This window comes from Dermochelys coriacea, chromosome 1, assembly GCF_009764565.3.
Source record: "Dermochelys coriacea isolate rDerCor1 chromosome 1, rDerCor1.pri.v4, whole genome shotgun sequence".
Taxonomy (NCBI): domain Eukaryota; kingdom Metazoa; phylum Chordata; order Testudines; family Dermochelyidae; genus Dermochelys; species Dermochelys coriacea.
In genome coordinates, this window is record NC_050068.2 from 110,983,908 (window position 1) to 111,009,321 (window position 25,414).

At 38.9% G+C, this 25,414-nt stretch overlaps 1 protein-coding gene and 1 long non-coding RNA gene across 4 annotated transcripts in view; one reads left to right on the plus strand and one right to left on the minus strand.

The window, feature by feature from the left end:
• The window catches only part of CUL4A (cullin 4A), a 93,359-nt gene that overhangs the window by 24,335 nt on the left and 43,610 nt on the right, over positions 1-25,414 (plus strand). For all 3 annotated transcript variants that reach the window (XR_006278243.1, XM_038401887.2, XM_038401903.2), the window contains exons 4-9: positions 1,422-1,491; positions 3,367-3,440; positions 3,688-3,850; positions 7,864-7,953; positions 8,839-8,921; positions 10,977-11,044. Coding sequence is in view for 2 of the 3 variants with exons in the window: in XM_038401887.2 (XP_038257815.1) it covers positions 1,422-1,491; positions 3,367-3,440; positions 3,688-3,850; positions 7,864-7,953; positions 8,839-8,921; positions 10,977-11,044 (548 nt within the window). In the remaining variant the exon portion in view is untranslated. The remainder of the gene's footprint in view (positions 1-1,421; positions 1,492-3,366; positions 3,441-3,687; positions 3,851-7,863; positions 7,954-8,838; positions 8,922-10,976; positions 11,045-25,414) is intronic.
• On the minus strand, positions 498-25,111 carry LOC122458332. The gene is made up of 2 exons (XR_006278331.1): positions 25,017-25,111; positions 498-1,796 (listed from the first exon to the last, which is right to left on the minus strand). It is a non-coding gene; the product is annotated as an uncharacterized LOC122458332 (long non-coding RNA).

The following is a 25,414-nucleotide window of genomic DNA, read 5'->3' on the forward strand; positions in this document are numbered from 1 at the left end:
TTTTCTTTGCGCTGGTTTTGTTACTGAATAAAATTCTAATCTTTTTGGCAAATATTTCATCTTTATTAGTTCACATCATATGCTGCAGAGTGCCTAGCAGTACTAAAAGCACCTACTCGTTATTGCACAGTGTGACACAACTCATAGGATCAGTTACACAGTATAATAATCATAAATGTACAGCAAACGCCACAAAATTACACCAAGCACCACACAATTCCTAACAGGTCCCAAAAAGAACAAGGCCAGGTAGAGCAAGTACACCCCAAAGCACTAATTTGGCTCACCGTTAAAATATTCTTTCAAAGCCTCCCTGAGCCATATAGCTCCATGTTGAGCTTTTCTCGTAGCACTTGTGTCTGGCTGTTCAAACTCGGCAGACAGACACTCCACCTCTGCCTTCCACCCTGGCAGCATCTTTTCTCCCATTTGCTTCACAGATATTACATAGGACAGAGCAGGCAGCTATAACTATTGGGATATTTTTTTCACTGAGATCCAGTCTGGTGAGTGAAGGGGATGCTGGTGTCCCTTCAGTCTGCTAAAAGCACATTCAACTGTCACTCAGCACCTGCTGAGCCGGTAGTTGAATCTTACCTTGGTGCTGTCAAGGTGGCCAGTGTACAGTTTCATGAGCAAGGATTAGACTGTGTCCCCCAGAATCACTATGGTATTTCAACATCGCCCATGGTAATCTGCTGGTTGGGAAAGATAGTCCCTGCTTATAGCTTTCTGAACAGCCTGTGATCCATGCACCTTCCCTGACCAGCCAACACTGATGTCTTAGGGAGACTTGAGTTGCTATTGTATTTGAAGGGAAGAGTAGCCACATTTGGATTTCTTCATAAATGGTTTAATGGAACTCCAGAAAGCTTGAATCACAACTAGAGTCTGCTGTTGTGTGAAGTAGCCTCCACAGTAAATTCATGAAGATCTGGGATTTTAGGTGAACCGTGTGTGGGTTTAGTGAGGATTATTTAAGCCCTTGTAAGATTCTTTTTTTTAAAAGAATACAGCTGTTTGAACTATGTCTGATGTAAACCAGTTTAATGGACAAAATTGATTTTTAGACACTTCCCCTCAGCTCTCCTCAATGGGAAGGAGAGTTGTGTTTGATGTAAGAGGGACTCCTTCTTTAACCTGTCAAAGTTATATAGTGCAGATGGAAGCGCAGGAGAGCAACGTGAGGTATTCACTCAAAAACTGAGTCATGCCTTTGGAAGAGTTCCCAGCCCTCTGGTGGTCCAGCACTTTTTAGCAACTGAACTCTGATCTCTAACTTGCTGCATAATTTCATTTGTGTTCAGAGAGCATCTTTACTGAATAACTTGCTAAACAAAAATGTACTGAATAAAGATAATCACTAGTATCTGGTTTCAAAAAGGTGTTGATGAACTAGTTTTCCTTAGCAGGTGCTGCACAGATTCTCTGGACAGTCTTTTATTTTTAAAGAAGGTAAATAAATGCTGGCAAGATCACTGCAGACAAATGGTAAGTTGACTGTTCAAAATGCAAGTCCCTAAGACATCAAAGAAATCTGGTAAATTCTGGGGACATTGTAAAAAAACAGAAGTGGAGAGGGAGTTCAAACAGTTCTTCAGCCTTGACTGAAAGGGAATTTTCTTAAAAAATCTACCCCCTCCCCCCCAATTTTTCATTCATTCATTCATTCATTCATTCATATATAACATATCATTTCACTCCAAACAGTAAGGGGTCTGCACTTATCCTCCACTTGCAGGTTTTTTCTGGGTACTTCCTGGTTGCTTATAAGCAGCATTCAACAGCTCCCCAGCCTATAAAATCAGAAGGGTTCAGAGTTAACATTGAAAGAACAGAGAAAACATTAAACTCACAAACACATGGATAATTTCCCTCAAATTGGTTTTGATATCTTAACAGGCAAAAATGTGATATAGGACATTGGGACATGAATCACTAATAAAACATTCTTAATTCTCCATATCACTTGTAATGTTTAAAAGATAAGATAATGGCACCTTGCAGGGATGGCAGACGGGCAGTTATGAAGATTAAGGAACAAATTGGTTGGAAACGCCAATCTCTGCACTCCTGCCACCCCAAATTGAAAATGCTGCAGGAAAAATTACCGTTCAGAGGTTTTCATGGGAATTTTCTAAACAAAACAAAAGTATTTAATTTAGTTTTCACATAGTATTCTGAAATGAAAATTATTTCCTCTTAATGTAATTTTGCTTTGGTTTATGAAAACTAAAAATGTTTGGATTTTAATTTTTTTTTTTTCGTTTGGGGGTTTTATTCTCCTTTCTCTTTTACTTTTTCCCTGTTTTCCATTGGTTTAGAAAAAGAAAAGGCAGGAGGGGAAGACCCCCAGCTTATTTACTGCTTTCCTCTGAGAAAACATTAAGAAAATGTTTCTATTCAACAGAATTCAAAACAAAAAAATGAAAAATTTTCTTTCTTGTGAAGAAAAGAGCTTTCCTGTGAAAAGATATTTAGACTAAACCACATTTTTTCAGTGGGAAGATTTTTCAGTCAAAACATATTCACTACACATATCAGAAAGTGAAGAGAAGAGAAGGTGGCAGTATTAAATTCTCTTCCCCTCCCCCCAAGAGTGCCAAGTTTCAGTTTGTGGCTTCTTTAGCCACTTCTAACGTAGGTTATAGCATGAAATCTAAGCTGAGAAGAGGTCAGTTTTCCATATTTAATTTTTTTATAAAAGTTAAAATTGGTTGCTGGATGTGAAACTGTAGCTCAGCTAATGGGGGGGGGGCGGTGAGGGGAGAGGTGGAAGAGGTCTTAAATAACCTAGAGAATCTCTTGCTTAAAAAGAGAAGAGAGGTATGGAAAAATTTTAAGACAACAGATATATTCATATTGATAATGAGAAGTATTTATAACCTTCCCCTATCTTCTCATCACTTTACTGGGAACTGATTTTCATAGGCAAAGGATATGTTGCATAACCCACTTTCTTTCCATCATAAAACTGCTTTTTAAAAATACATTTTTAATGTCCAATTAATAGCAGTGCACCACTGCATTGTTGGCATTGGAAGCATATTGGTGCACTTCTTGGGTGGTTTGAAGAGTAGAAATAATACAAAACATTATGCCATCTTAATAGCTCTTAAAATTGACTACAGGGTTTGGAATTATTTGTGATACATCTTATAATACAGTTTGTGCTTAGGTGGTAGTGGTATCAGTCTACAATTTTAAAAAACTTTTACCATTTACAAATCTGATTTAATACATGCAAAAATTACAGTGTGTAATTAGGATGTCTTACAAGTCAATTAACTCTGATTCTAATATAAAATACAATCCTGTGTGCTTGTAAACAGGCAAATTGATTCAATCAGTGTTTTACATTTGCAGATCATGATTAGAAGCATTTTCTTATTTTTGGATCGTACATACGTGCTTCAGAATTCATTGCTTCCTTCTATATGGTAGGTATCTGTGTAAGTAAACTGCTAACATAATTGAACGTGAACTTATTGTTTTTGTAAAGATTAAACTTTACTTTTCCCCCCACGATTATTTTGTTTGGTGTATGTAACACGTGTAACATCTTTCATTTCTATAAAATTCCCTGTAAATGTATGAAGTTAAATAATGTGTGAGATCAGTTTTTGTCTGGGAATATTATATAAATTTATATTTCTGATTTTTTATTAATTTTCAATATTTATACAGGGATATGGGGCTAGAGCTTTTTAGAAAGCACATTATTAGTGATAAACTAGTTCAAAACAAGACCATTGATGGAATCCTCCTACTGATTGAACGGGAACGGAATGGTGAAACTGTGGACAGAAGCCTGTTACGAAGTCTGTTAAGCATGCTGTCTGATCTACAGGTAAGTATATAGCAAACCTTACTAATAGCTGCCACACTTAAAGGCAGACACAAACTGTGGACCTTTCTAATTCTTCTGGTCCTTTTTTCTAATAAACATGCTTTCGAATTAAAACCATATTTACCATATTTTTAGGATCATGATTAAGTTTAGTAGCTATACATATAGCTGTTCAGTGTCTGTCTATAGCTTAATTAATTTTCCACTAAAAATTAATTGTAGGTAAATTATTCAGTAAAATAAAACTGAGCATGTCGTTTATTCTTTAATACCAGTGGCTAGATTGAAGTTTTAGTTTAGTGAGATTTTTTTCCAAAGAAAGTTAGTTCTATCCTGTAGTAAGTCTCTCTAATAATACACTTAAAAATACTGTATCTGCCTTAATGTGTCTGTATCTTTGCTGGCTCCTCGTATTCATCATGTACACTTTTAGCAATACTGTGTTTATTTAGGTATGAACTAATTTGGATGGCTTGACACACATTTATAAAAGAAGCTTAAATAGGGATGCTCCTTTGGGTGGTACAAGTAAGTGGCCGTATTAGCTGCAACACCTATGCCTGTCGCTCCTCTCCAACCAAAAAATCTGGGAAACCTCATTTTAATCCATATTAAAATGATTAAAGAATAGAGGGCTAGTACTGATTTCCTTTCAAAGAAGAGTTGCACTGTATTGAAATGCTCCTTTTTGTTTTTCAGTGTGTCAACAGCAAATCTAAACTTATCAGTTGAAAGTATTTGAGAACTCATTATTATGATAGACAAAAAGTTATCTCCTTGAGACACGTGACTGTGTCCTGCTTATCCCGTCATTCTCTTCTCCTTTTGTCCTCTAAATGAGGCCATTTTGCTTTCCCTTTTTTCCCAGCTATAGGCAATGACTAACATAGGTCAGCAGAGGTTTGATATCATAATTCTTAAATCATGGATATGCAGCTTCCAAACAATATATGTCCACTGTAAATTGCTATAAATGAGACCAAATCCTTCTCATGGAGCATGTACCCAAAGGCAAGTCTCAGTCCTGGTAGTGAGAAAATTGACTTTGCTTCCAGACCTGAGTTTCTAGCATGAGACAACATTGCAATGTTCTCCAGCTACTGGATTGACTTCAGAGTTGTATTTTTAAACAGCGTAATTCTGTTTTAAAATGTGTCCTTTAATTGATTCAAAAGTCTTTTTTTCCATTTAATCTTGACACAGATTAAATGTAATAACAAAAATATATACCATTGGCATATGTAAAATAATTTGGGCTTAGTCCAGATCCCAATGGAAAAAGGTTTTGTGATGTAGACCCATCACCGCATTCTGGCCTCTCTAAGAGATAACCAAAAAAGACTGGGCATGAAGTCCAAGCATTCTATATGTGGACGCAGTCAAGATGTAATTTCATGGATTTTCATTTAGATTATGCTTGAACAGGCATGAGTGATCAAGTGGACTAATCATTTTTGCATCTTTTATTCAGGTAAACTAGAGCCTCCTGTCAGCATTCCAGTCATGCTGTCCATTCTGTCTTTCGTAGAACAAAGATCATGAGCCGCCTTTCATCCTTCCAGGAAATTCTTTAGCTTGGATCTCCTTAGTTTAGTTAGGTATTCCCTGTTCACAGGGTGTTTAAATATGTCTGAGATATTAGGAGAAGGGGAAGAGAAAAACCAATAACTATTCCATTTTCTGATAAGGCACTGCAAAGCCAATCTGGCTCAGTTTCTGCCTTTCGTGCTAAGCCTCCTAACTGTCATCCATAACGGGCTCTGGTATATCTGGAAAATAAATGTGTAATACTCCTTCTTTGAGTTAGTTACAGTGGGTGAAGATAAGCTTCTGTCAGTCATTGTCTTTAGACCATGTAATGCTCCATGAATGTCCATGCTGGAAGATGTGGAGCTGGTTTGTGTATTCTTTTTTGCCAGAACTTTCCCCTTTATTAGTCCAGGTATTCATAGCTGCATCACCTTTTTCATGTCTGTCAGATTTTTAAGAGGCTAGGGTTTAATAGTAGGGTTTTTTTTTATCTCTGCTAAAAGTAAATATACCCCTTTCTTGGTTCCTTCTGATCATGTGTGCGTTCAGATATGATTTTCTCTTTTGAATTATTTCAGACTGATACTTTTAGTTCTAATCTAGATAGCCTCTAATCTAGGTATTTTTACCATGGCTGCTGCTATAGTAGGTGAAATCCTTATAGATTCTCCAGTCAATAAACATGGATTGCTGTTTCTCCCTCCACATCCCCACAGAAAGAGGTTGGTTATTAAGCGAAGGCCAAGTTAATGAAATGAGTTTTACAGTTTTGTTTGAAAGCTGTGAGGCTGCTATTCATCCTGATTTCCTTGGATATCAGCTCTGTAATTGAAGGCCAACTGCTGAGAAGGTTCTGTCTTCTGCTCACATGGCTCTCATTCTTTTGGCTGACTGTTCCAAGGCAGTGTGACTACATGAGGTCATAATCCCAGAAAGTGTTGGTGTCCCTTCATATATTTTGGGCCACTTCCCCTGGAGGGTCTTGAACATAAGGAATGAAACCTAGAATGTGAGTCGCTCTTCAACACAGAGCCAGTGTAAAGAACCAGGGCTGGGATGATGCACAGTGAGCTGTAGCTCACGAAAGCTTATGCTCTAATAAATTTGTTAGTCTCTAAGGTGCCACAAGTACTCCTTTTCTTTTTTCTCAAATGTTTGTAAGTAGTCATTTTGCAGTAGTCAAACTTAAAGCTTACAAAAGAATGGATTCCTGTGACCAAGTCTGAATTTGATCAGAGTGGGCTTCAATTTGTCTGGTTATCTGTAGATATAAAGAGTGTTTTTCACAGCTGTGGCTACTTCAGCATACATAATAGAGGAGTCTGACAGTCCAAGGTCAGATGCCCTCCATGGTGGGTTGATGTTACAGTAGCAGCAAGTTTTCAAAATGCTTTTCTCTCCCAACTGACATTGCCTTGTCTTGCCTGGGCCTAGTTTCAGCCAGTGGCTCTTCATCCAGGTGCTGATATCTCCCAGGCATTACGATTACTAAACTCTGAAGCATGACATTTAATTTCACTTCAACAAAATATATCATTAATTATCATAACTAGATATTTTTGATATCCATACAAATCTTATTAAGCTTCCTCTGGCAATTCCATGGTTTAATTGCACATTATATGAAAAAAATATTTCCTTCCATTGGTTTTGAATTTCTCACCTTTTTTAATTCCAGTGAATGCCCCCTGGTCTTGTTATGAGACAAGGAGAACAGAAGCTTCTGATCTACCTTGTCCAGACCTCATGAATAATTGTGTATACTTTTATCCTGTTCTCTCTACTAGTCTCTCTTTTCTAAAGTAAACAATCCCAGTCTTTTCCATTGTTTTTAATATGATAGTGTTTCATTGCCCTTGATCATTCCTGTTGTTCTTTGAATCCCCTCTAGTTCAGCAGTAGACATTGAAGAGGGAAAGGATAGTCCAGTTCGTCTGCACCTCACTTAACTCAGTGAGCTAGAGCAAGATGACAGACCCCAGATTTCTTGGATGAAGATTATTTTGGAGATGGTGTTCCTGATTAGTCCAGGCATTTCACTGAAAAGGAGTTACCGGTTCTGTGCTGTGATTTCACTAATTTGGAGCTATTGCATTTAGTGCAGGAATGCTGGCAGGAGGATCAAACTCAACTGGACTAGGGTCCCATAATTGTGTTGTGTTGGTTACTGGTGTCTGTTCGTGTGATTTTAAATAGAAGCCCATTGATTTAGACAAATAAGACACTGAATCCCTGATTTAAGCACATTTATGATGTATATGGTGTGGGAAAGCTCCCATTGCAGTTGGTCATTCTGTACCTATTATACAAATAAACCAAGAACTTCATTATCCAGTAGTGTCACTGGCACTTTTCTTGAGGACAGACAATTTTGTGTCGTGGGATATTTTGTTTGTCTTTCATCTTGACAATTAAAAATGAAAAAGCCAGTCTTAAGCATGAGGTTAATAAGTAACTAAATTAATAATTTCATTTTTACCTAGGTTTACAAAGAATCATTTGAACAAAAGTTTTTGGAGGAGACAAATTGTTTATATGCAGCAGAGGGCCAAAGGTTAATGCAAGAAAGAGAGGTAACTACAGTGTTAATGAGCACTAGGAATTAATTAAAAGACAGTGGGGCCCAATTCTGCACTGAGGTTACACATGTACGCCTCCATGTACTTCAGTGTGAATTGCATTGGTGTGGGAGAGTGTATGTGTGAGAGAGAGAGAGAATTGGATCTAGTGTGTTGAAGTATCTTTGTCAGTGGTTTAAGTCAGTGGTCCATGGATGTCTAAGATTTCCAAAAGGGTCCACACCTCTATTTGAAATTTTTTAGGGGTCTGCAAATGGAAAAAAGGTTGAAAACCACTGCTTTAAGTGCATGACTAGAAGTGAGATAACCCAGTGAAATTTGATCTACCTAAATCATGATGATGGAGAGCACAATAGTAAGAGCTATGGAGGGTATTGTCAACATTACTTCACCCAAGAAATTGTAACGTGCTTCTACTGTCATTCCAATCTTTCTTTGATTAATACCTAATTAAGCAGTTGAGTTTTAAAAAAAGGCTTATTTACTTAATAGATTACGACAGTTTTGTTTTCTGCCCTTTCGGGTTAAAGCGATACTGTCCTGTTGACAGGCCGCAAATTTAGACACTTCCCAAAATGTAAAACAAATAAGTGTCCCCTAGTTAATATAAATGTATTGGCTTTCCCAGACAAGGGTTGTGAAAGTTAACTGACTCACCACAAATATTCTGAAAGCAAATGTCTACATGACACTGATGTAAATTGCCATGTCATACCTGTGTCACTTAGCATTAGAGAATAAATTAAGGATGGAATAATCCTATCTTGTCAGTACTCTGCTAATGTATAGTTAAGATAATTGTCATGATAAAAAGGTTATGCATATGTCATACTCCTTTATGTTCAATAATTAAATCATTGCATTCTTTTCTTTTGCTAGGTCCCAGAATATCTTCACCATGTTAACAAACGTTTAGAAGAAGAAGGAGACCGAGTAATAACATATTTAGACCATAGCACGCAGTGAGTACAATTTTTCTTCCATTTTCAGTATAGGCCAAACCTGCTTGCTATCCATTCATAAAGTAATGTGATTATCCTTGGTTCAAAAGAAGGCAGGATTATTTCAATAGTATCTAAAAGGGTAATAATATTGAGCTTACCTATAACAAACTTTGTTTTATGGAGACTGTGTATCTTGATTAAAATTAAAATACACAATAAAAAGAAAAAAAGGGGGAGAGAGACACTCATCTGGAAAGATTTAGCAATATGAGTTTCAGGTTTTTGAAATCTTTGAGTTATTATATAATGTATCATTTGGACTTTCAAAATAGTAGTTCAGGTTAACCATTCATGCTCTCATCATGACATTTAGCTCAAACTGCTTGAGGGAAGGGAATGTGCTTTTTGCCTAATGAAACTGTTGGGTATCGTCACTCATGAGCTCTATTTAAAATGGCAGTTCACTTTTATTAACAGTGTTCTAGGCTATATTTGGCATTTGATTGTGTTACAATGCTGACTTAAAGTATATCTGTTATTTCTCATTACTTGAAATTATCTACTGCAATCTATGCTCTAGTGTATGTATAATGCAAACTAAAATATTTTTTAGACAGCTGCTATATATTATAAAATTCTAACGGGGGGCCCTGAACCTGCAAATACTTACTTGCTGGTTGATTGATTTTTACTCCACAGTTAGTCTTATCAAAGTCAATGGAACTACTCACATGTATGAATTTAAGAACATGCATAAGTATTTGCAGAATCATGGCTTTAAAGTGCAGTTCAAATAAAGAGTAGCCTGGAATTCTAACAAGGCCAATCTGTGCAGAGACTTATTGTGGGTCTCGGCTCAGGATGAAAGTCTGGGGCGCACTGGGGGTCAGAGAGCTCTGTGAAGGCAAAATGAGAGAGCCTTGCATAAATCATCACCGATTTCCTTTGATCCTTTTAAGAAGCAGCATTTACAGGATCTGTAGTGAACCTCATACCTTTAGTGATCCTCAGACCTCAGTTTACCACCCTTCTAGATGTGTGAAGGGGGCAGCAAGAACATTTTTAAAAAAATAAAAAAATTAATGTATTAGATTTGTACTTGGAATAGATATGATCCTTCAGGGACAAAAATAACATCAGAAATAATGGAGGACAAGATAGGTAAAGTGCTGATAGAGTACTCTCTTAATATCCTGGGACCAGCATGACTACAACAATGCTGCATATCAAGAATAATGTCAGGTTAATTTAAACACTTAAATTAGGTTTTGTAAAAAACATATTTTTTAAAATTTAAGACCAATACAGTTGTTCTGTGATTTGTTGGCTTACAGTATATTAGTGTAAAGCCAGGATCTGGGTATTTTGTTTTGCTTTGGGTAGTTTTTTTTTGTTGAAAAACTGCTGAATATTGCTCTGCAATATTTTCAACCTAAGCATTGCACCACTTTACTAGTACATAAAAGACAGAAAAGGAAACTGACCCAGTCTTAGTCAAATGCAGTGAGTAAGTAATCTGCATTATAGGTGGAAATTAGAGATGAGCCTACATTGCAAAATTCAGAACTAAGTTTAATATCTTCTCCCAGAGTTTGGTGGTTTGATATGGGGTTCTAATTCAGTTCATAAGTGTGCTTCTTTAACCATGAAACCTTAGTTCAGAATTTGGGTTTGAATTTTGAACCACACTAATCTGGGTTGTTCAGTTTTGAGGTTCCAGTTTAGAACCATCTCTTTTTCTATAAAAAGAAGTAAATAAGAATCTTTAAAACTGTTCTAATTTTAATATCTAATTTTAAGGTGTTACGAATTATAGAAAGAGCGTGTTTTTTAAAATATTTTAATTAGAATCTCCATTTCTTAATTGCATATATTTTTGCAGTATTTTATCTTGTTTATCCCTGTTAGAATTTTTTTGTATATGTAAAATACAGACTGTAAAATTAGAATAAACTGAAAATTTTCAATGTTTTGTCATGTAATAATGGGAGTTATTCACAAAGCATCCTGATAAGAGAGTAATTGCCTTAAACTGTCCAGTATTTCTTATGTGCTCTTTCTTGCCTTACACAGGAAACTACTAATTGCTTGTGTGGAGAAGCAACTACTAGGAGAACACTTAACAGCTATTTTGCAAAAAGGTATATCTTTCTTAGTTCTTGTAACCTGCACTGAAGGACAGATTCTCATACTCTGCAATTATGGTAGATTGTACAACTATCACTTTAGTGAAGAATGTGGGCCATAGCAGCGACTTCCACGCATACTGAAAGCCAACGCCAAATAAAGTTATATCAGTCACCAGGGCAAGAAGATTGTGTGTGTGAGACTATAAGAAGATTCTGATTAGTTTTGTAAAACTGTTTAAAGGTGGTTAAACCCTTCACCCCTACTTAGAGTGCCACTAGTCATTTCCAAAATAAAAAGTGCTAATGGCACAGGATTATATAAACTTCCAAAACAAGCACTTAAATTACTGCAGTAATTCTGTATAAATTACACAGCACAGGTGGAATTAACTTCCGGTTTGCTTGTCACTATATAATTAAAGAATCTTTGTACAGTCAAATACAGCCGAGTCCCAGTGAGGAAACCTGTTAAGTTAGTTCAATATATATTCTCTCTTTGCATCCTTTGGTGCGTCTCTGGAAATCTCAGATTTGTCCTACTTCAGAAGTACTCGTTGAGTGATCAGTGCCTCTGATATCCACCTGTTTTTTAAAAATTAACAGGAACAGTCATGTCAGTCTTCTTTCACTGGATCTTTAGGCTTCATTGATGTTTCCTGATCTAGTATACGTTTTGATCTAAAATATCTTCTCTGTTCTTAGCTCTGGGTGATCTTTAGGTTCTGGGTCTTCTGGCAACTTAGCCTCACCCCTCTTTGTTTCCTTCATGTTTCAGAAAATGTTCCTCCCCTTCCCCCACACTTATTCTTCCTTTGTTTTTCATAAAATACTTGGGATACTTTTCTCAGAACTTCTGACATTGGCTTCTTTTAGTTGTCTGCCTAATCAGATGGAAAATTATCTGATTTGGTCTACTTTACCAGTCTGCCTCTTTCGCCAACCCTCTCACATGTCAGTAACTTACCTTCAGAACCCATGAGTATTGCTGACTAGAGGTGAGTGAATAATTTTTTTTTTTTTTAAGAGGATTAATCAAAATATTCAGGGGAAAAAAATTCAGTTTGATTTGAAGCAAAACTAATTTTTTTTTCTTTGCTGAAACAAAAAGAAAATATATTTTGATTTTCAAATATTAATTCAAACAAAATTATTTGTTCAATCCAAAACACTTTTCACCTGGTATTTTATTTCAGGTGTTTTTCACCCATATTTTTGTTCTTTTTTTTTTAAATATAAAATTTCCAAATGAAATGCTATTTTGAAATGAAAAGTCAAAATGTTTAATTTCAAAATAGGCAAAACAAACTGTTTTTGACATTTTTCCATTCTGTGGACCAAAATTCAATCTGAATTCATAAATAGTTTCAGTAACCCCAGAAAAATCAAAAAGTATAGCCCAGCTCTGTTACTTGCTGTCAAGCTATCTTTAACTGACCAGCTGCCATCCTCTTCCAGAACCTACTTCTTAGTGTATCTATCTGACAGAGAGCAAGAAGGCGGGCTTCTAGCACTAGACTTCTATTTTTTTTTTTTTTTTTTTTTTTTTTAAGCCTTAAACTGTTTTCTAACCTCCATCAGTGTGTGAATCTGTCAAGGTGGTTTGTATAATTGACCTTTCTCATTTGCTGTGCAACAACCAAACCATCGTAATGTTTATATGCTGAATTAGACATCTTACTACTACTCTTCCTCTTTGTCCCTATTTTAATGATATAAATATACTTGTACAATCTTCGGCCTTCACTGATGTGCTTCATATTATTTTAACTGTTTTATTCCATCTTAAACTTATTTTGAAATACAGATAATTTAGATAGTTCTCTTGTTGATATAGGAATTGATGTCATTTGTCAGTGTTACTTTAAAAGGTTTTCACAGTGAGTTTTTTATGTAGCAGACATCTGAGTAAGAAATGGTATGCAGTCTTGTTTTAATTCTGAACTCTTTCCTAGTTTATAATATATATTAATTGTCCCTATCTATATGGAGATATATGTGCAATTTTCATAATAGAATTGGTTTTTATATTTACATTTTGAAATTGTGATATCTGTAGATTTAAATTAGTTTCTTTCACATTCTGTATCTGCACTTAGACTTACTCAAATTTAATTTTTTTAACACCTATTGACTTACATGACTTTTTGCATTCATTTGATCTAGCAGCACATTATAATCCCCTTAACATCCAAGCGTGCAAATAGAAGAAGACCCTATCCTTTGTAGGTTTTGTTCCTTAGGAGAAGGCATATGGTGTAGTCAGTCTGATACAGGAAAATAAAAGCTTAAGAAACTTTTCTTGTATTAGTACAGCTGCCACTGACCAGATGTTGGGTTTTTGTCTTGTGAGTGTAATAAGGCATTCCAAAACTATGGCAGTACTTTCAAGAAGTTGGGTGCCGCCTTCCTGTTAGAGTAATTTCACATATATTTTCCTTGCCCATCAAATGTGTGATATGACACAAGTTGTGTGATATGGTCCAAGCACACGAGATGGAAAGAAAAAGGGAATTATTACTATATTGGCTTGAGCAAGCAGGGGAGGCTGTCGCCATGTTTGACTTTCCTTTTAACTGACAGATACTGAAGAAGAGAGCACTAAGAGATGAAATCGGTTGTTCATGTTCTGAACAAAACTAATAGATGAGTGAGAGACTTCCCTGTACTGTTTAGTTGCTGCTATCTCTGACTTAGGAGGAGGCTACCCTCTGATGCGGTGGAGTATAATTTTCTTCATCGCCCGCTACTCACCAAAAGAAAACCTACCATATATTTTCAAGACATCGTAATCTATCTATTTTAGATGTTTTTATGGTGTATATTGCTGCAATAACTAAAGACTAAGCATGCTAGTTCTATTTGCATTTTCTTATCCAGCATCATCCTTGAATTGCTTCTCTTGTTTGTTTATAAAAGTAGAATAAGTTCCTGGCCTTTGTAAAAGTAGACTAAGTTACAGCACAAAATGACAGTGCTAGTAAGAATTGGATGATTCAGGTTTTCAGAAATTGATCTGAACATGAGATAATCAGCAGTATTTGGAATCATTACCAATTTGGAGTCATTACCAGACATCCAATTAAATTTCAAAATTCATAAATAGATGTGTATGTGTAATATGTTAGAACATGACACACAACCTGAGTGTAACATCAGCTAAATTGGTGACATGAATTCTGTTCTAATTTGGGAGGGGATGCATTAGTAAAGGCAAAAGTTGAGCCTTGAAACAATTTGTGGTAATTTGTGTTGATACTTGTCAGGATTCCTTCCCCACTCTGAACTTTGGGGTACAGATGTGGGGACCTGCATGAAAGACCTCCTAGGCTTATTTTTACCAGTTTAGATTAAAAACTTTCCCAAGGCACAAATTCTGCCTTGTCCTTGAATAGTATGCTGCCGCCACCAAGTGATTTAGACAAAGAGCCAGGGAAGGGACCACTTGGAGTCCTATTCCGCCAAAATATTCCCCCCAAGCCCTACATCCCCTTTCCTGGGGAAGGCTTGAGAATAATATTCTCACCAGTTGGTACAGGTGAACACAAACACAAACCCTTGGATCTTAAGAACAATGAAAAATCAATTAGGTTCTTAAAAGAATAATTTTATTTAAAGAAAAGGTAAAAGAATCACATCTGTAAAATCAGGATGGTAAATACTTTACAGGGTAATCAGATTCAAAACACAGAGAATTCCCCTCTGGGCAAAACCTTAGTTACAAAAAACTGGAATAAACCTCCCTCTAGCAAAGGGAAAATTCACAAGTTGAAAACAAAAGGTAATCTAATGCGCCTTGCCTTATTTACTTACTCTTTTTGTAATATCAGAGACTTGTACAGGATGGTTTATAGGAGAAGGAGTTTTTTGACCTGATGTGTGTCTGCTTTCCCAGAGAACACACCAACAAAGCCTTCCCCACCCCCACAAAATTTGAAAGTATCTTTTTGTCCCCATTGGTTCTTTGGTCAGGTGCTAACCAGGTTATTTGAGCTTCTTAACCTCTTACAGGTAAGGAGGAATTTTAGGCTACCCTTACGGTTATGACAATACTATTTTAGCAGAGTTTATGCTGATACTTAACACAGGAAACATGAATCACCACAGCACCCCCAAAAGAAACTCTCACAAGATGTATATTTTTACTGCTCTAGAGGTGGGGCAGTTTTTTTAGTTTACTTACTGATCTTCTGTTAGTTGTGTTAGATCTCCTGATGAAAAGTGCTGTATAAAAGCTAGGTATTATTATTACTTTACAGCAAGCTCTCAGTAGGCAGCAGCTGGTAGGAAAATGTAAATACTTTAGTTCAAATCAGTTCCTTTCAAAAATATTTTACCACAAACTGCTTAAGCCTGTATAAATACAGATCTAGATTCATAAAGGGGACTTAGGCTCAGCTTTGGAATGCCTGACTTGAGGCTGTTGGTTCCCCTAAGTGGCAGGGTACCTAAAGTTAGGTACCTAGGCTCCCTATACAATGCACGGGGAGAATGTTACCTAAGGATGGAGTTCCCAAAAGCCAGGATTCTTATCAAGGAGCCACCGCAGCTAGTCAAGAACAGAGCAGTAGCCTAAGCCCCAATCCAGAGAGACTTGGGCCTCTTTCTCCACTTGGAATTCACAGACATGTACCCTCTCCTGGAGTTAGAGCTGATTTTTCTTGCAAAAAAAGAAGTGGTAAGGTGCCCTCTTTAGGCCCTATAATGTACTGATTAGAGCACTCACCTAGGATGTGAGAGACCTGGGTTCAAACCCACACTCTGCCTGATTTGGAATATGGATTTGAACCCAGGTCTCCCATATCCCAGGGGAGTACCCTAACCATTGGGCTTCGGAGGATTCTGTGGTGGGCTCAGCCCAGTCTTTCCTGTTGAAGCTGTTCCACTTTTTATAAAATAATTAAATGTTTTTCGAGGAGTGTCCCTGCGCATGTAATGGGAGATTTGTAGAAGCAGTGCCTGGTTGGGTCACACATGCATTGTCCCTGTCTTGCGCCATCTTCGGTAGTAACATAGTGCCGTACGACCAACACCCTCTCAGTCTCTTCTCTACCACCCTCAGTTTCAGACAAGGCCTCTGTACTTTAGCTTCTTTAGTGTAACTTAGATTTCTAGTTGTTTAGTTAATAGTTAGTTATTAGCTCCTTTAATACTTCCCTTTCACAGTTTATTTTTTCTTTCTATAAAAAATGAACTTTCTTCTCTTCTATTAGGAAATTAAATTTCAGTTGTTAGATACCCCTTAGAATAGCATTGTTCCCCTCCCTCATGGGAGAAAACCCTTCTCTGAGGGGCATGCCCAGCTCCCCAGGTTTTAAACACTTCCTTACATGCAGACTCTCTGTACTGGTCCCTGACGGCCATTCACAGTGTGTTTGCTGCCTTGGCGATACACACATCTTGCAGAAGTGCTCACATTGCCACAACTTGAAAGTTCAGGCTAGGAAGGTGAGAAACCTGCATTTGAAGCTCCTCCTGATGGAGAATTCTCTGCACCCGGCTTCTGAGCCCAGATCAAGGATCATCTCCCATTCCTCCCCTCCCCCCACTCTTGGGACACTGGTCTTCTGACAGAGGTTCCCCATCACCCACTCAGGCAAAAAAGTACTCCGCCAAGAAGGTGACTAAAAAGTGGGCTCTGAGCTCTCCTCCTCAGCCAAGAAGTGTCATTCTCCGACTCAGCAGACTCCATCAGTACCAACTGCACCAGGACCTTCCACCTCCAAGGTACATAAGAATAGCCACACTGGGTCAGACCAAAGGTCCATCTAGCCCCCCCAGTATCCTGTCTTCTGACAGTGGCCAGTGAAGGAGTAAATAACATTTCCTTATTTACTTTCTCCACAGTAATGATTTTATAGACCTCTGTCATATGCCCCTTTAGTCATCTCTTTTCCAAGCTGAAAAATCCCAGTCTTATTAATTGCTCCTCATATAAAAGCCGTTCTATATCCCTAATCATTTTTGTTACCCTTTTTCTGAACCTTTTCCAATTCCAGTGTATCTTTTTTGAGATGGGGCGACCACATCTGCACACAGTATTCAAGGTGTGGGCGTATCATAGATTTATATAGAGGCAATATGATATTTTCTGTCTTATTATTTATCTCTTTTTTTTTAATGATTTCCAACATTCTGTTCACTTTTTTTACTGCCATAGCACATTGATTGGATGTTTTCAGAGAACTATCTACAATGACTCAAAGATCTTTCTTGAGTGGACACAGCTAATTTAGACTCCATCATTTTATATGTATAGTTGGGATTATGTTTTCCAATGTGCATTACTTTGCATTTATCAGCATTGAGTTTCATCTGCCATTCTGTTGCCCAGTCACCCAGTTTTGTGAGATCCTTTTGTAGCTCTTCACAATCTGCTTGGGCCTTAACTATCTTGAGTAGTTTTGTATCATCTGCAAATTTTCCCACCTGTTTACCAGATAATTTATGAATAGGTTGAATAGGACTGGTCCCAGTACAGACCCCAGGGGGACACTACTATTTACCTCTCTCCATTCTGAAAACTGACCATTTATTCCTCCCCTTTGTTTCCTATCTTTTAACCAATTCCCAATCCATGAGAGGACCTTCCCTCTTATCCCATGACAGTTTACTTTGCTTAAGAGCCTTTGGTGAGGGACCCTGTCAAAGGCTTTCTGAAAATCTAAGTACACTATATCCACTGGATCCCCCTTGTCTACATGCTTGTTGACCCTCTCAAAGAATTCTAGTAGATTGGTGAGGCATGATTTCACTTTTCAAAAACCTTGTTGACCCTTCCCCCCAAAATTATGTTCATCTATGTGTCTGACAGTTTTGTTCTTTACTGTAATTTCAACCAGTTTGCCTGATATTAAAGTCAGGCCTGTAATTGCCAGGATCATCTCTGGAGCCCTTTTTAAAAATTGGCGTCATATTAGCTACCCTCCAGTCATTTGGTACAGAAGCTGATTTAAATGATAGGTTACAAACAACAAAAAAACTTCAAAAACAGACTCCAATGAGAGACTGCTGAATTGGAATTGATTTGCAAACTGGACACGATTACATTAGGCTTGAATAAAGACTGGGAGTGGATGTGTCATTACACAAAGTAAAACTATTTCCCCATGTTTATTTTCCTGCCCTCCCCCCACTGTTTCTCACATGTTCTTGTAAACTGCTGGAAATGGCCCACCTTGATTATCACTACAAAAGGTTTTTTTGTTTTTTTTTGTTTTTTTCCTCTCTCTCTCTCCTGCTGGTAATAGCTCACCTTACCATATACACTGTAACGAGAGTTATCGGGTAACACCCATTGTTTCATGTTCTCTGTGTATATAAAATCTCCCCACTGTATTTTCCACTGCATGCATCCGATGAAGTGAGCAGTAGCTCATGAAAGCTTATGCTCAAATAAATTTGTTAGTCTCTAAGGTGCCACAAGTACTCCTTTTCTTTTTGCAAACTACAGTTAGTAGTTCTGCAGTTTCACATTTGAGTTCCTTCAGAACTCTTGGGTGAATACCATCTGGTCCTGGTGACTTATTACTGTTTGTTTTATCAATTTCTTCCAAAACCTCCTCTAATGACACCTCAATCTGGGACAGTTCCTCAGATTTGTCACCTAAAAAGAATGGCTCAGTTTTGGGAATCTCCCTCACATCCTTAGCTGTTAAGACTGATGCAAAGAATTCATTTAGTTTCTCTGCAATGGCCTTATCGTCCTTGTGTGCTATAGCATCTCAGTTGTCCAATGGCGCCACTGGTTGTTTAGCTTCCTGCTTCTGATGTACTTAAAAAAAAGTTTGCTATTACTTTGAGTCTTTGGCTAACTGTTCTTCAAATTCTTTTTTGGCCTTCCTAATTATATTTTTACACTTCATTTGCCAGGATTTATGCTCTTTTCTATTTTCCTCACTAGGATTTAACTTCCACTTTTTAAAGGATCCTTTTTGTCTCACTGCTTTTTTTATTTTTGTTTAGTCACAGTGGCACTTTTTGGGTTCTCTTACTATGTTGTTTAATTTGGGGTATACGTTTAAGTTGAGCCTCTATTATGGTGTCTTTAAAAAGTTTCCATGCATCTTGCAGGTATTTCACTTTTGGTACTGTACCCTTTAATTTCTGTTTAACTAACCTCCTCATTTTTGTGTAGTTTTCTTTTCTGAAATTTAAGTGCTACAGTGTTGGACTGCTGTGTGTTTTCCCTGCCACAGAGATGTTAAATTTAATTATATTATGGTCACTGTTACCACGTGATCCAGCTATATTCACCTCTTGGACCAGATCCTATCCCGCAAGGTAGCAGGACCATCTGGTACCATGGGTACCAAGCCGGCTAGCTCGGACAAGGCAGCAAAGAGAAACCATAACCCCTGCCTTGATACCATCGGAGCTCATAAGGCATATGGTGCTGAGTAGCTTGGCACCACTACAGACTATGGCACTACCTTCTGCCTTTACAACACACAGTGCACAATACTCTGCACCGACAATCACAGCACATACATCGGTACTGTCGATAACACCTTCTTCGTTCCTGATTCTCTTGGTACTGCAACAGTTCCTCCACTACGAGGATCTTCTGGTCTCCTCAGGCGCAGAATCTTCTTGGTACCGACCTCAGTCCAGCACACCTAGTACCGAGCCAACTCACCACACCGCCCAGCTCAGATCCTCCCCTGTTGAGCGATGAGGATGAAGGGGAAATCTTCTCCTCCCATCACTCCTTCCCTGTTCATGTATCTACTAGACCAGGTCCCCTGCAACAGTGGGATTATCGCCCAGGACCTGAAAGTCAGCGTTGGTACAGATACCACCCATGCCATTTCCACCACAGTGGCCTAACTGGGACCCAGGTGCAGTGTACCGCCCACTATACTACAAGCCTCCCAATTCACCCAGAGTGAGGTCAAGGCATTCTCCTTCATTCTTTGTACCGGGACCCTCTGAAACCCCAAGAGAGGCAGTTGAGGAACTAGAGGATACTTCAGACCAGGAAGCTGCACCAACAGTCAACATCTCATCTGGATGAAGCCGCCATATCCCCATCCCCCACCACGAGGGATGATTTCAAACACCGGGAACTCTCTAAGAGGATGGCAGATTCCCTGGACATACCAGTAGAAGTAGTGGCTAAATCCCAGCATATGTTTCTGGACATCCTGCAGACTTTGACTTATTCTTACAAAATTGCCCTACCAATTAATGATGCTGTCATGGACCAGGCCAAAATCATCTGGCAGACGCCAGCAACAGTCCCACCCACCTGCAAAAGGGCGGATAAAAATATGGTTCTTCTGAATGCAAGTTTTCTTTTTGCATTCCACACCTCACTCCCTTGTGGTGGAGTCCATGAATGAAAGGGGCAGACAGCATCATTCCAGTACTACCCCATAGAATAGAGACTGGAAGAAACTAGAACTTTTTGGCAGTAAGGCCTACTCGTTGGTCACCCTACAATTTAGGATTGCCAACTACGAGGCGCTAATGACCAAATATAATTATACAAACTGTTCAAAATTATTCAAGTTTGTTTATTTTCTGAGCAAGCGATGATCACGAGCCTCACTCTGAGCAAGTGGGAGGTAAACTTCAATGAAAAGGTGGAGAAGAAAATGTTACAAATGGCAAATCAGAAACAGCAGCTGAAAATTTTTGACAAGGTAATCCTGAAAGCGAACATTTCCAAGGAAGACTGAAGTCTCATAGACAACTGCGACTAGAACAATAAAAACTTTGCTGATAAGCTGAAGCAATGTGTGAAATTAGGCAAGAAAGACAGAAAAGAGCAAAGGGAAGAGTCTTGGAGGAAATGGGGAACGTGCTAGAGAAGTGGAAGAATATGAAGCGAAATGACGATGACAAACTCGAGTATTCCCTCCTCTGCAAGCTGATAAGACTAAAGGAGGACTTTATGTACCAAAATGAAAGGCTCTTAAATATGGCTGAAGATTGCAGAAGCCTAAAAAAATGCAAATGGGAACTGATGCTGGCTGTACAGGTCGACGACAATAATGCTGAAGAACAAGGACTGAAAAGCAGTAATTGACAGAATAGGGATGGAAATGGTCTGCAAAAATTTCTACACCAAACTGTTCACGTCTCAAATGTCCCACTGCCAGTAGTTCAACAGACCAACGAGTATGCTGATGAGGACCGAGGGTACGAAGTTCAACATGCAGCTTACCAAATGAAGGACGGAAAAGCTCCAGGAAAAGTCAGATTGATAACTGAAATAAGAGCTGAAGACCAAGGTCTCTGGGAAACCCTTGCTCAGAAGTTTAGTCATTATTTGGAAATGCAGAAGATACCCCCTAGCTGGAAGGAATCCAACACCATTTTTCTGTACAAGAAGGGTGATTGTGAAGATTTAAAGAACTATCGTGAAATATGACTGCTCTCACATGTCTACAAGCCAGTCACCAAGATAATAACAAACCTACTCTGAGTCTGGATGTGCAGCAGCCGAGAGATCAGGGAGATTTTTGAAGGAATTTCAGCACAATGGACCCATCTTCACTATAAAACAGCTATTGGAGCACTCACGGGAATATTTCGTCGACTATAAAAAAGCATTCGACAGCATAGAGATCAGTGCAGTGATGAAAGCTCTTGCAGAGCAGGGCATCAACACAAACTACATCAAACTACTAAAGGAAGCAAACTCTGACTGCACTGAAGATATAACTGTTCGACACTGCCCTTTGCATCCCAGTCAAAAAAGATTGGGTGATGGGTTGGACACCCCTTTCATGGTGCCACCTAATGTGCTGGGGTCTCACTGGTTCCGCCTGTTCCACCAGCCAGGGTTTCCTCACCCGGTCCTAGCTGTGCCAAGCCCTCAAGCCTTCTCTAGCACACTCAGAGCTAAGGCCACACTCAGCTGCAGACACAGACTGAAATCAGCTCTGTATGGGAAGATTCAGCTCGGAGATTTACTCAGCAGTCACGTGCACATCTCCTTTGGAGTGTAAACCCAAATTAATATTGTCTTGGCTGTATAGAGAGATCTGCACAGAGCAAACTCATAAAAATTCATCCTCTCTCTCAATGTGGAGAGAGAGATGCACAGCTTTTTGCCTCGCTCTCCCGGGTATGAATTGTACAACCTGGGATTTGTAATAAACAAAAAATTAAATTTATTAACTACAAAAGGTAAATTTTAAGTAATTAAAGGGATAGTAAACGGAACAAAGCAGGTTTCAGAGTAGTAGCTGTATTGGTCTGTATTTACAAAAAGAAAAGGAGTACTTGTGGCACCTTAGAGACTAACAAATTTATTTGAGCATAAGCTTTCGTGAGCTACAGCTCAGATTACTGAGCAAATAAAACAAAACACGCAAACTAAACTTAATACACTCAAACAGGTTACAAAATGTAATTTCTCACCCTAAATGTTGTTTTAGGCAGGTTGCCGAGTTTCTGTATCTTAGAGTTCCAGTTATTTATCTTTACAGACTGGACCCCTGTCTCAGTCTGGACTCAGCCCTTGCCTTTCCCTTCAGGTCTTTTTAGCAATCTTCCTTCCTCCCAATCTGACACCCCCCCCCGGCTCCCTCTTAATGGTAAAACACTGAAAGCCCAAGATGCGAGGGTGGGGGGGGAGTCTAGTAGCAAGTGATACGATCACCTGATCCTGTAGTGTCAAAGCAGCAACCCTGAGAGCTTCTCAGGAAGGCAGGAGATTAGTATCTTCCAAGTCTTACTGTTCTTCCTAATGTTTGCCTACTGTCTGGTGGACATTCCCCCAAATAGACACACACTTGTAATTTGTTACATAGTCAATATTCCTAACTTCAGATACAGAAATGATACATATGTACAAATTGGATAATCACATTCAGCAAATCATAATCTTTCCAATGATACCTTACATAAGCCATCTTGCATAAAACATATCTTAGTTATGCCATATTCATATCACAACAATATTTCTATAAAGAATAGCATATGAAGGTTAGGATTGGAAGGGACCTCAGGAGGTCATCTAGTCCAACTCCCTGCTCAAAGCAGGACCAATCCCCAATTTTGCCCCAGATCCCTAAATGGCCCCCTCAAGGATTAAACTTACAACCCTGGGTTTAGCAGGCCAATGCTCAAACCACTGAGCTATCCCTCCCCCCATGGGGTGTAATGTAATATGGGGTGTAATGTCACACACAGTTTCACCAAAACTCTTCACAGCCTGCCTCGAAATGGTAAGATGATGGATGAACTGGAAGGGTGAAATCCGTGTCAACAGAGAGCAGTTAAACCACCTCAGATTTGTGGATGATATTGTATTGATTGCCAAAAACACTATCAAACTACAGAAAATGCTATGAAAAGTCAACACAAAAAGCAGCTATGTCGAACTGAAAATGAACCGCTCTAAAATGAAATTTATGCAGTCTGATGCCTTGCCAAAAGCCCAAATAATAGTCAAGGGAGAACAAATAGGAAAAATTGAGTAATACATCTGTTTGGGGTCAAGAAATTAACATGCGCCATGATCAGGAAGCCAAACTCTCACAAAGAAAGCAAGCTGGTTGGTGTTCATTCAGTTCTATCAAGGATGTCCTCCAAGGAAATATCAATAAGGCAACACACGCCAACCTCTTCAACTCAACAATACTGCTGACAAAGATAGAGGAGCAACAACTGGCTGTCACAGAGAGGGCGATGGAAAGAAGAATTCTGGGGATTTCAATCCATGACAGAGTCCCCAATGAAGTGATCAGACAGCAGAGTGGGGTGCAAGACGTTACTGTTGAAAGCAAGTACGGTAAAATGAAATGGGCCGGGCAAATATCTAAGTTCACTGACAATCGGTGGACTGTAGCAGTCGCCAAGTGGTACCCATGGGAACTGAAACTACCACTCGGCCGGCCTCCAAAGAGGTGGGAAGATTTTACTGTGAAAAGGCATAGCTGCACATAGAGAAGAAAGACCAGGATAAAAGAAGAATGGAAGACATGTCGTGATCAGTGCAATCTATATGAGGGCTGAAGGACAAATTCGTCAAGGTGATTTCGAACAGCCTTGCTACCCTGACACTTATTTACAACTTTTTATTAATTCTAATCTCCACGACACTGGCCAGGACTTGTCTCCAACTGTTAGGCCACATGTTTGCAACAGTGTTTATCATCAAATATACCAGACTGCACATGCAATGCCTGCAAGGCTGACGCCAAACCATGGATGTGCCACACAAACACAGTATAAACACGTGTCTCATGATGCCAACCAAAGTTAAAAAAAAAACAAACAAACAAAAAAAAACACAAAAAAACTCTACATTTGTGGACACAACCAAACAATGTTTGTGCAGGAGTCCCCTTTGCACAGAACCTTCCAGCAATGATAATCACAACGGATGCTTCCCTGCTAGTTAGGGGGCACACCTGCGCAATCACAGGGTCCAAGGCTGCAGGTCCCCATTGGAATCCACTCTACACATAAACCTACTGGAACTACGGGCAGTTCACAGTGCATGCTCTCACTTCCTACCCATGATCAAGGACAGAGCCATAAAGATTTTCTCAGAAATATTGCTTGCATATTTTATATAAACTAACAAGAGGGGGCATGGTCATACTCCCTGTGCACAGAAGCCATAGAAGTATGGAATTGGTGCATTAGCCACAACATCATTATCTCTGCCTCCTACCTACCAGGATGCCAAAATGCCATTGTAGATGCACTAAGCAGAAAATTTTCTCAGAACCACGAGTAAGAAATGAACGCCGGAGTACTACAGAGCATGCCCAAACAATGGGGGTTCCTCACTATAGACCTTTTTGCGACAATTGAAAATGCCAAGTGCCCACACTACTACTCCAGAGCGAGACTGGGACCCTCTTCTCTGGGTGATGCTTTTCTCCTCAAATGGGATGCACCTCTATTGTACATCTTTCCTCCGACCCTTCTTCTATCCTGGGTTGTACACGAGATCAGGACAGACAACTCCAGAGTTGTCTTCGTAGCCTCTATGTGGCCCAGACAAACGTGGTTTCCTTACCTTCTAAAGATGACTGTGTGCCCACCATGCACTCTTCCTTTTCTGCCTCATCTCCTTTCTCAGGATGCGGTTCAGGTCTACTGCCCAAACCTGGCAAGACTTCACCTCAAGGCGTGGCTACTCCATGGCTCTGAGAAACTGAAATGACCTGTTTAGATGAAAGAAAAGGAGGACTTGTGGCACCTTAGAGACTAACAAATTTATTTGAGCATAAGCTTTTGTGAGCTACAGCTCACTTCATCAGATGCATTCAGTGCAATCACAGCATTTCACCACAAGGTGGATGAGTTCTCGATCTTCACTCACCTGACCACCATGCATTTTTCTCAAAGGCCTTTCTAAACTTTTTTCCACTGAATGCATCCAATGAAGTGAGCTGTAGCTCACGAAAGCTTATG